Genomic DNA, 12197 nt, shown 5'->3' with positions numbered 1-12197 from the left:
GCACGAATCCGTCTCACAGAAAACTGACGTGAAACAACGCTTGTGTTGTGTGAGTGAGGTTACCGGAGGCTCAATTACACCCCTCCACAATCTTCCCAATCCCCGATTCTACAACAACCCTTAAATTCCTAACACCTAATAGGCCGGCAACGCACTTGCAATGCCTGGTGTTTGAGGTGTCTATGTCGATTGCTTGCCATCAGGTGATCCGTCTGCTCGTTTTCCGGTTTATGCCATAAAAAAGAACTCTCTGCGCAACAGCCAACTGCTGTCTAAACCAAATGGTCGGCAATAATTACTTCTAGCTCTTCTGGTGTTGAAAGTGTTAATAGACAGCCAATAGCTTACCATCAGGTGATCCATCTACTCATTTCCCATACCCCCATATCAAAAAAAACAATATCAGATAGAAATGATACAGGATACAGAACTGTCAAACACACACTTAATCAACATCCAAAAAAGGGCGTATAACATTATTCTTACCTGATTACCGATGATAATTTCATCTTCATCCTTAACAGCATGATGTGGTTCATCAGCTAACATCCTCAATTCTTCATTACTGAACATGCTAGGATAGTTGAATGGTCTCGGCTCAGTACTGCCTTTGCTATCTACTTTCTTATTACTATTATGTACCAATATCTTTTCTAGTTCTAATATCTTTTGGTTATCATTATCGTGTGGGCCGCCTTTTAAAACATCAAGATTAGGCTCATTATTACTCTTATCTGTCTTCTTTCTATCGTCAAACGGATTCTTTTCATAATCTGGCACTTTTTGGTAATTATTTTGCAACTCATCTTTTAGAATGTCGAAACTGTTGCTTTTGTCAATTTTCTTACTATCGTCTGCTGTCATTTTTTCGAAGTTAAGCAGTTTTTTATTGTTGTCACGAAGACCATCTTTTAAAATATCATAAGTTGGTTCGTTAGTGATTTTAGTATCAATTTTCTGTTTATCATCAATAGTAATCTTTTCAAAATCAAATAAATGTTTGTTATCATGCGGCATATCTTTTAAAATATCGTATATAGGTTCCTTATTATTCGTATTATCGATTTTCTTACTATTTTCCACCAAAATCTTTTCTAGCTCAAGCATTTTTTGATCATTATCGCTTAGACCAGTTTTGAAAGGATCAAAAACAGGATCATTATTGTTATTTTTGCCAATCTTCTGTCTGTTTGCCACTAGAATCTTTTCAAAATCAATATTCTTTTGATCGTTATCATGTGATCCGTCTTTAGTTTCATGATCGTTCGTAGTTTTATAAATCTTCTTTCTATTATCGAGAATCTTTTCAAGATCTAACATTTTATGCTCCTTATCATTAGCATTAGTTTTTAAGACATCAAAATTGACATCTTTGTCATATATGTTTGGTATATCTTCTAGGTAAACTGGGGGGTCGGGAATCGATTCAGTTGTCAAGTACTTTTCATAGTCAGTTTTAGATGGGTCGTTGCTCCAAATATTCTGATTAATACTTGGATAATAATCATAGGAACCTTGTTTTGCACTACGCTTTGGGCGCAAACGTTTCTTTATGTAGAAGCTCCTATAAGATAGTGGTTTTAGTTCTGTCAAGAAGACTATTTCTTGTGTCGCTTTTGACACTCGTGTCGGTATGTTTTTGACTTTCGCTGCTAATGGTACCATCTGTGTTTTCATTATAGTACCTGTAACGAATTGAGTGGTTATTTATTTATCACAAAAAACATACATAATTTTACAGCTTAAGCCAATACATTATACAGTTAAAGATAAAATAAAATAGTATAGGTAATAATTTTAATTATGTGTTGACCAGAGTATTTTTGTGATTAAAATTGTTGTAGTTTTTATATTATAACTATTTATTATAATATAACGATTTTGTTCACGTAAAGTAATGGTAAAAAGTTCTACTAGTTTCATAAAGGGACTCTACATCATGAGCAGCCTGCGAACACGTCGCGCAACTACTGTTATGATTAATAAATTAATTAATTATTATGTTAGACTTACTCCCGTAATGTTTTGACGAGGAACTCGACTAGTTTCGTAGTAGTAGCGCGACTACTACTCATAAATATGAGCCTCTAGCATAACTTAAAACTAGTCGAGTTCCTCGTCAAACAGTTACGTGAGTAAGTCGATAACATAATAATAAAATAATATTAATAGATGTAACTTACCATAGGGTCCAAAGACCTCAAATGTACCAGCCGGCACAGGAATCCTGATCGGTTCCTTTACAGACCAACCCAGAGGATTGTATACAGTTACCTGTGAACAAAAATACCATTAAGGCTAGAAAGTTGACTAAATTGTTCACTGATCTAGAGCGAAACTGATACTCCTCTGATACCTCTGATACTTTAGTTAAGAAAGAAAGAAAGAAAAAACAGTTTATTCGCACCATATAAAAATAAACATATAAATTAATATGATAAAAAACATAAAAGTCATGGTGCAAAAAGGCCAGTACTTAGTTTAAATGCCGCGACCCGAGCGCGATAGCTCGAGCTTAATGGCGCTTATTCCACCAGAGATGTGCTATGCTACGTTGCTGTGGATGCGTTTGGCTTCCACCAATCATATTCATTGGTACACATAGCTTAGTACTGGTGGACCACCTCCATGCTTGGCAGGTATATTGGAGATTGCAGTCTATAGGGATAAAGTTTATAAGAAAACATGGTCGCGGTCCGCCATGTCATTGGTTCAATCAATGACGAGCGAGAATTATTTTATTTATTTATTTTATTTTTATTTACAAGTTTGCATATACAACATTACAGCTGAGAATAGAATATTCTTACAGAGAATGCAATCGAGTATACTTCAGAAGGTTACACACGCTGATCACTGTCGGTCAAACGCGTAACCCTTTAAGTCTGCGTACACAGACCGCATCTTACGCATCGCACGCATCGTATGGATCGCATCAAACGGATTAATATTTCAGACTGCGTCCACTGTATCGACAGCGATCGGATTGCCGACGCGAGTATCAGCAATCGAATTACTGATCCCACTCTCATTCGGATTTTTGGTATCGCCATTCCGTATGACGTAATCAGTACGTATCGCATGTAGAAGTTGAGGAAGAGCGGTTCGTACGATGCGGATCAATGGACTAAAATCCGTTGCGTGGGATGCGTATGATGCGGGCCTGTGGACGCTTACCTTTAGCCGGATATATGACACCCGCATAAAGAGTAAAAGTGGCGACAAATATATGTACTGTGGCGTCATAACACGATTTACTTAATAGAAGCTACTTCTAAGTGTGGGAGAGCCATGCTTCGGCACTAATGGCCCGGCTCGATCGGAGTAATACCACGGCCGAGCAGTACACCGACGTGAAACAACGCTTGCGTTGTGTGAGTCAGGTTACTGGAGGCCCAATTCCCCCTTCCCAATCTTCCTAATCTTCCCAATCCTCGATTCCCCAACAACCCTTAAATTCCTAACTTGTAACGCCTCTGGTGTTTCAAGTGTCCATGGGCGGCGGCGATTGCTTACCATCAGGTGATACGTCTGCTCGTTTATAAAAAAACTACTTACAACAAAATTATCGCTGTTTTCTGAAACCTGGCAGCTGGACTCGTTCAAGTGACATCTCTGGAAATCAAACATCGGCTTCCTCATGCTGTCCTTTAATATCATTTTACTGAAACAAAAATATATTATATCACATTTACTGCCGCACTCAGAGACATTTAATGATTACTTAAACTATTCCTTAGTAAAGATTTTGTATCGAATACATTTTTTTTAAGCATTGCCCCACTTTAGGATTTTCTCCTGTGTGGGTGCGTTTACAAACATACAAGTTCACATACACATGACACTCAGACCCGAAACAACAATTTGTGGATCACACAAAGAGTTGCTCCGTGCGGGAATCGAACCCGCTACCGGTTGCGCAGCAGCCAGTTGCCCAGCCACCGCACTAACCGTGCAGTCGCATATGTTATGGCCTATTATGCTACATGGCCCTATCGATGCATCACTTTGTGCCATACTAAAAATGTTACTAATATTATAAATGCGAAAGTTTTTAATTATGTAAACTTTTTTGTATACTCATTAGTTTAATTTTTATCACAATAACAAAACAATATACTTTCGCTTGATCAGCTGTTAGCAGCGAGACGCCCGCGTTATCGGAAGACTAGTAACTAGATAGGTATTTTGGAACTACCCACGCGGCTAATGAAATTTTGTTATTGTGATAAAAATAAAACTAATGAGTATACAAAAAAAGTTTCTTCGGGAAAGTTGTTTGTAATCATGAGTACAATCACGTGTTTAAATATCGTTCACTAATTACCAGTCACCCTATATTAGTATACTTACTTGAACGCTTGTTTAGCAATAATGAATGCGTCGTCAATGGCTTGGTTCAACAACCTCTCGTAATCGTGTGTGACATGCTGCTTCTCTGTCCCTGTTATAGCGTCATGATGTTGCATTACACCTGTAAATATATAATATAATTTCTAAATTCATATTATTTATACATAGTTTAAAAAATTCACCCCCTATAAGGCAGTTGTCCCACCAACGGCGAGTGAACGACTAACTATCGGCTATTTTCTCGCTCAAGAAACGTACAATAGATATACTTTCCGTGTAAACAAAAGAGATGCATATACAAATAGTTGATCGCTGACTGTTCACACTGCCGGCGAGTGCTCGCTTCACTTGTTTGTTTTTGTTTTCACTCGTTTCTAGTTCTAGCTCTACTCGTTACTCGTTCATCGTTGCCGGTGGGACAACTGCCTTACATGGGACTTATAACACAAATAGTGAAAAGTGTGTGTACACTGAAAGTACAGTGGCATTACGTACCGTAATGTGCACCTCTGCCACTTTGGGGATAAAAGTGGTGACGTTGCTATAGTTTAAAAATTAAAAACACAATTTTTATTATATCGGCTGTTTTTTCAGCACTGCTGGGACGGCTCGACCGGAGTGACAAGGCCTGACCGAAAACCGACGTGAAACAACGTTTGCGTTGTGTTTCATTGTGTGAGGGAGATTACCGGAGACCCAAATACCTTCCCAATCCCCGATTCCCCAATAACTTAAATTCCTAACCCCCAAAAAACCAGCAACGCACTTGTAACTGCTCTGGTGTTTGCTGGCGGCGATTGCTTACCATCAGGTGATCCGTCTGCTCATTTACCGACTTGTACCATAAAAAAAGCCACTCTTATGTATGAAAATGAACAAATAATATAATTATGAACTCACCCATAGCACTTTTCAGTTCGTTGAGAACAAATTCATTATGTTTGTCCAAATCAGCTAATACTTGCAACTGTTTCATAGTCTGAAAACAAGTAAATAAAATATTAAGTCTTTGACTGCCAATAGAAAACTGTTGAAGACAAATCCTCCGCTAACGTCGGTCACCGGTGACCACCACGGCGTTCAATGTGTTAAAAATTATTAAAACCTATCTTATCTTTGGCTTTTTAAGGGGGGAAAATCATCCAATGACTTCTCCCGCCTCGGGCGGATAGTTTCACAGCTTAGCTATTAGATCTTCGTAGCATAGCTACATAGCACATCTCTGGTGGTAAAGTACCCTTAATCGGGTATACGACACCCGTTGGAAGAGTAACGATGGTGAAATATACTCTTATTGTTATTAGAACTTGAGACGGGATATTTACCATGTTTATTTATGTCTATGAGTTTCCGATATTTCGGCACTGTTGCAAGCGCCATGATCACGGATGAACTGGCGTTCAATCGTTCGATGCGTTCATCCGTGATCCTAATAATAGTGTTAGTGACCATGTCAGTTTAAAAACTTATATACTGTTATTACCTGTAAATAATTATTTCCTTCTCTCTCAAAGAACTTAGTAGTAGGTCTAGATGTGAAGTAGCCAGTCCAATAAGCAGTTGGGTCGCTGGCGTATGGGAAGAAATCGTCCTTCTTTGTGGGCAGAGTCGGGCTGAAAATATATGTATAGCAATCATATTACATAATTATCTATAATTTTATTATAACTTTCGTGAGACATACTAAATTAATTATTATGTTATCGACTTACTCATGTAACTGTTTGACGAGGAACTCGACTAGTTTCAAGCCATGCTAGAGTTTACACATTTACGTGAGTAAGCCGATCATAATAATTTATTATCTATAATCTATAATATATAAATAAGTCGGGTTTTCCTTCCTGACGCTATAACTCCAGAACGCACGAACCGATTTCCACGGTTTTGTATTCGTTGGAAAGGTCTTGGGCTCCGTGAGGTTTATAGCAAAAAAACCGAAGAAAATCAATAGAAAATCCCGTCTGGTGGCGAAACGGAGTTCGCCCGGTTTTGCTAGTAAGGTATAAAACAGTCGCTGTGGGCTGTCTGTCCAACTGTTTTTTTATGGAGTAAGCCGGGAAACAAGAAGACGTATCACCTGATGGTAAGCAATAGCCGCCGCCCATGGACACTTGAAACATAAGAGGCGTCACAAGTGCGTTGCCGGCATTTTGGAGGCTAGGAATTTAAGGGTTGTTGGGGAATCGGAGATTGGGAAGATTGGGAAGGGGGATAATTGGACCTCCGGTAACCTCATTCACACAACGCAAGCGTTGTTTCACGACGGTTTTCTCCTCCGCCGTGGCATCACTCCGGTCGAGCCGGCCCAGCAGTGCCGAAGCATGGCTCTCCCACGGTTAAATCTCTACTGACCCTTTTATAAAACAAATAATGTAATTTTACGTCTACTTACTTAGCTTCTTTAACAGACTTCAAATAACAGTTAGGAGTCGAATAAAATACTGATATGTTAAGTCCATCTCTAGCCGCCTTCAAATTGGAATATCTGAAAATATCAATAAAAAACATTAGCTTTACAAATACCAGTGTGACTCCAAGTTATATAAGAGGTTCTTAATGTATCTGCCACGGCTTTAATGGGAGGTAGTGTTGTGTTTGAACATTACAATAGTGAAGATATTTCGTACCCCGGACCAGTTCAATTTGAGAACATAAATAAGTTAAATAAACATTGACTCTACTCTGTATAAAGTGGTTCACAAATACGCACGATGCGTCGCTTCGTCAATGAAAACAATTGATAGCAATTTCAATAATGACAGAGACAGTGAAAGAGATAGCTCTTTCATGACTAACTCATAGACAGACTTCTTTTATTTGTATTAAAAAAAAATCATTTATATTTACTATTGTAATCTTCAAACACAACACTACCTCCCATTAAAGCCATGGCAAATGCTTTTAAAACTTTTTTTTAAGTAAAATGTTGCCCCACACTATTTTTTTCTCCTGTGTCGTGGGTGCGTTTACAAACATACAAGTGCACATACACATGACACCCAGACCCGGAACAATTTGTGGATCTCACAAAGAGTTGATCCGTGCGGGAATCGAACCCGCTACACGTTGCATGGCAGCTAGTTGCCCACATAACTGGTAAAAAGTGAAAATGTTATCTTAAGCCAAATCATGCTGTTAATATCATGCCATATCAGCGATATTTAAACACGTGATTGTACTCATGATTACAAACAACTTTCCCGAAGAAACTTTTTTTGTATACTCATTAGTTTTATTTTTATCACAATAACAAAACAATATACCTTCGCGGACGCGTGCTTTCGTTAAATTGCGTGTTTATTGTTTTGTTATTGCAATAAAAATAAAACTAACGAGTATACAAAAAAAGTTTCTTCGGGAAAGTTGTTTGTTATCATGAGTACAATCACGTGTTTAAATATCGTTCACTAATTACCAGTCACCCTATATAGTGTAACAAAATATATTGAAATCTTACTTTATCAATTTGTCAAGATTTATATACCACATTGATGCGTCCTGGTACGTAAAATCCCCGCCCATTGTAACTATTACATTTTGAGTTTTGTAGTATCTTGCCTGATTTTTAACATAGTCTAGAAAAACTGGAATCTGTGAATAGAACTTGGTGTTTAATATAAAGGGTATATTATTTCTTGAAAGTTAACTTGAATATTCAATTGAAATAATTTATTTTGAATTTTTTAGTGATACGCCTAACAGTTCTATCGCCAAGCAAAAGTTTAAGAATAAGATACAAGAACACTGAAGTCCAGTGTCCCAGGGGCATGAACAACTGTCTTATTTATTTTACACGTTATATAAAGGTGGTCTTAATGTCAATTTGGCATTCTCTACCAATCAACCTTGGGGTGATGCAGAGAGAACAGTAGGTGTAACAACTGTCTTGGATCTCGCAACGAAATAAATCAGAATTTATTATTAGAGGAGAAGAAAAAATATATGTATATGTAAACATATATATATATTTTGTCAGTTAAATGTCAGTATACTCTGTATTGTAGGTACATATAGCGGTATCTACCCTACACACAAATTATAACAGAGATATCGCGTAGATTTATTTAAAATTCTCCGCACATTTTATTTATTTCTATTAAATAAAAAAATAGCTAAGATATTTACTATGTATTTTTTCCTACATTCTCGTCAAAACAGAGAGCTTAGCACGAATTTGCTTTAAGTTGAACGAAAACACAAAAAGAGATCGCGTTCGGCGCTCTGATTAGTTGGTTCATTCGCGCCGGCCAATCAGAGCCCCGAACGCGCTCTCATTTCTTTCTCAGTAAACGTAAAACAAATTCGTACTAAGCTCTTAAAGAGATGACCTGTCATGATTTATGTACAGATAATTTAAAGTCTAAAACTCTCTCGTTACCTAAGACGGAGTGAATGATAAGACTATACACAGCTGTAACTATGTTTGTCTCAAAGAAGGATTAAATTGGAATGTACAAAAGGGAATTGGGAAAATTGTAGAAAAAAATATAAGTGTATGAAGTCTTTTTAAGAGGGGATTAAAGATTCTAGATTAAATAAAACATATAGCATTTGTTGACATTTGCTTATTATTGACTTAAAATCGCGGTTTACTCACGTATTATTAATAGAAAAAAGCTCTAAAGCTCTACTAGTTTCGAATCACAGAGGCTTTTTTTAAGAGGGGGAAAATCATTTAATGTCTTCTCCCGCCTTGGGCGAGGCGAGAGGGAGTGTCAGACTCTTACTGACTAATAACCACTCCATTCCTACTCCTGCTTTTCGAGCCGAAGTCCCGGTAACCCCGCTGTATGATGTCTAGGACTAATTATTAAAGAAGTAAACCTAACTAGTAATATAAAAAAACAATATTGCATAAACTATTCCATACCATACAATCACAATTCAATTTTAATAAATTAATTGCACGCAATGTTTTATAATTTATTATATTTGATCGTATCATCACGCCTTTTATCCCCGAAGAGGTAGACAGAGGTGCACATTACGGCACGTAATGCCGTTATACAATGTACACACACTTTACACCATTTATGTTATAAGTCCCATGTAATAGGGAGTGAGCCTATTGCCATATACTGGGCACAATTCCAGACTTCATGCTACTACTTATTTGCGAAATGCCAGTAATACTTTGCCCGACCCGGTAGACACACTTGCAACCACAGTCAGTATAATTTTTGAATTAACGAAAAAATAATACACTATTATGGTATACAGATCTTGACAAAACATGTCAAAAAATATATTTTTACACATACACAACATCATTTTAAATGAAAATGAACTTTATATTAAACAAAAGAAAAGCAAAAACGTGCATCGAAGCTAAACATGCAAGCTGGGGCCTTAGTCTGCTATTACAATTGTGTCAGAATGGTCGATCATTGAGCAGTGCGAGAGGGACGCAGCTATGTAGGTTGTATAGCTCCGTCCCTCTTGCACTGTTCAATGATCGACCATTCTGACACAATTGTAATAGCAGACTAAGGCCCCTGGTGTTACATTCAAACCATCACACGCATAAAACATTATAAGTATGATAGATATAGCTCTGCCCACAACAGATTTCAATCTTAATAAAAAAAAAATCTCTCTCACAAAAATCTATAGTTGTTCGTCAGTCTCGCTAAGGGGACGTTCAAGAATTACGTATCATATTTTTAAAGATATTTCAATATGTATTTTATTGTATTGAAAAACCAGCAAAGTAGCAGCGTGACAATATGAGCCTCTGGCATGACTTGAAACTAGTCGAGTTCTTCGTCAAACAGTTACATGAGTAAGTCAATAACATACCTAATATTTAATATAGTATCTCTCACGAAAGTTATATTAAAATTGAAGATAGTTTCTTCAAATTCTAGATTCACACATTCTAGATGACTAATTTTTATTTTAATGTCCGTCTTGTAGATTATTTTAAAACATTACACACGTATTTTTTATTTTCTTACGGAAACAAATGCTTTCGAAGACATATCGATTTGAAATATCGCGTGACGTCACTTCTAGATACATTCTAGTTACATTATATGACAAAATAAAAAAAAATACGTGTCTAAAATTATTTTCATTAGCTAACTGACGGACTAAATAGATGTTTAATTCATACCCCGTAATCATCCCTATTGTTTCGCTGTGGGGCGAAATCGACATAAATTCTAAGGTGACGACAAAAATCATGAACTACTAAGATTATAAAAGCGAAAGTTTGTGGGGATGTATGTTTATTACTCTTTTACGAAAGCATTACTGAACAGAGATAGAATCTGTAATGACACATAGGGGGTACTATTTATGACGGGATCGCGGGCAAAGCCGTTGGCAGACGGTAGTCAAATATAATTATAAAAATTTGTAATTGTGAGGAAGCACTCTCATGCATGAGAAGCCCTCCCATTAGCATGCACAAGACATCGACACAAGACTTACTGTATCAGTTTGTCTAGGTTTATGAACCACATGGCAGCATCCTGGTAGTGGAAATCCTCCCCCATTGTCAACAGAATATTATTCGTCTTATATGCCTTCGACATATTCGTACATATGTCCAAAAAATTCAGTATCTTTAACAAAAACAAACGTTTAAAGTCGTTAAGGATCACTTTACTGCTGTACTCAAAGACATTTAATGATTACTTAAACTATTCCTTAGTAAAGATTTTGTATTGAAAACAATTACTAAGGACTGGGTTAAGTAACCATTAAACGACTCTGAATGTTACCATACCTATCCATCAATAGTCCGTCGATGGCATCGATCGACATCGGTCGACATTAATCGATAGGTGTGGTAGCTTTAATTGATCGACGGTTACCGGTCGACTAACTAATCGATCGATTGTCGGTCAATAGCATCGGTCGACGTAGATTGATTATATTCCGGCCGGAAACTATCGATCGACATCGACCAATCCATTCCACTATCGACAGATAGTATCTATCGGCTATCGATCGATTGGTGTAGTAGAAACTATCGATCGACGTCGACTAATCAGACTGCGCTTAACACATTGAACGCCGTGGTGGTCACCAGTGACCGACGTTAGCGGAGGATTTGCCTTCAACAGTTTTCTATTGGCAGTCAAAGACTTAAGTATCATACTACATAAACCTATAATTACTTCGCAAATACAAAACCAAGACAGAGCCATATCTATATCATTAGTTCCTTCACACAAAAACACACACACACACACACAAGCGAAAAAAAAAACAGATTTACACAACATGCCAACTCAAACTAACTTACTCAATCAATTTATCTAAGTTTTTGAACCACATCCCCGCATCTTGGTAATTGAAATCATCGCCCATTGTAATCAGTATGTTTTGAGTCAGATAATGCTGCGACATTTTGCGACAGATCGATAGAAAATCACGGACCTGTTCACAATTTGAATTTTTAATATACAGTAGGAACTCGATTATCCGGCTCCCAGTTATACGGATTCGCGATTATCCGGACTACCGACTCATTATATTAAAATTACCTACAAGTATTTTTACAAAAACGATCAACTGGGCAACCGATATCCGTCTGCTCTGTGAAAAAGCATTACAATTAAATAAAAGAGTACTTTAGTATGTACGTACATGTATTATATGTAATCTAAGAAGATGTATCTCATAATAATTATTAATAAACATTGATTTTCATTCATATGTGTTTGTTGTTTTTAATAAATATATAACATCGTATGTACAACATAATATAATGAGCATAATAGTATGCACAAAATTCGCTTTTCTTCGTAAATTCGATTATCCGGATTTTCGATTATCCGAATGCCTAATAACAATAATTAGTCCGGTTAATCGAGTTTCTACTGTACTAA

The 12197-nt window shown here is 37.0% G+C and overlaps 1 protein-coding gene across 3 annotated transcripts in view; it reads right to left on the bottom strand.

The window, feature by feature from the left end:
• Window positions 1–12197, bottom strand: part of LOC118281107 (lysosomal alpha-mannosidase-like) — a 32835-nt gene that overhangs the window by 2362 nt on the left and 18276 nt on the right. The window contains exons 8-15 of one of the 3 annotated variants that reach the window (XM_050700668.1): window positions 11612–11745; window positions 6749–6841; window positions 5837–5966; window positions 5254–5332; window positions 4354–4474; window positions 3559–3664; window positions 2184–2274; window positions 487–1685 (exon numbers count right to left, since the gene is read on the bottom strand). In XM_050700668.1, coding sequence (XP_050556625.1) covers window positions 487–1685; window positions 2184–2274; window positions 3559–3664; window positions 4354–4474; window positions 5254–5332; window positions 5837–5966; window positions 6749–6841; window positions 11612–11745 — 1953 coding nt within the window. Of the gene's footprint in view, window positions 1–486; window positions 1686–2183; window positions 2275–3558; window positions 3665–4353; window positions 4475–5253; window positions 5333–5836; window positions 5967–6748; window positions 6842–7813; window positions 7948–10791; window positions 10926–11611; window positions 11746–12197 lie in introns of all 3 variants that reach the window. The other 2 variants (XM_050700667.1, XM_050700666.1) reach the window with 2 other exon arrangements.

Source organism: Spodoptera frugiperda, chromosome 19, assembly GCF_023101765.2.
Source record: "Spodoptera frugiperda isolate SF20-4 chromosome 19, AGI-APGP_CSIRO_Sfru_2.0, whole genome shotgun sequence".
Lineage (NCBI taxonomy): Eukaryota > Metazoa > Arthropoda > Insecta > Lepidoptera > Noctuidae > Spodoptera > Spodoptera frugiperda.
Note: the sequence above shows the minus strand (reverse complement) of the source record. Positions and strands in the feature narration are given on the sequence as shown.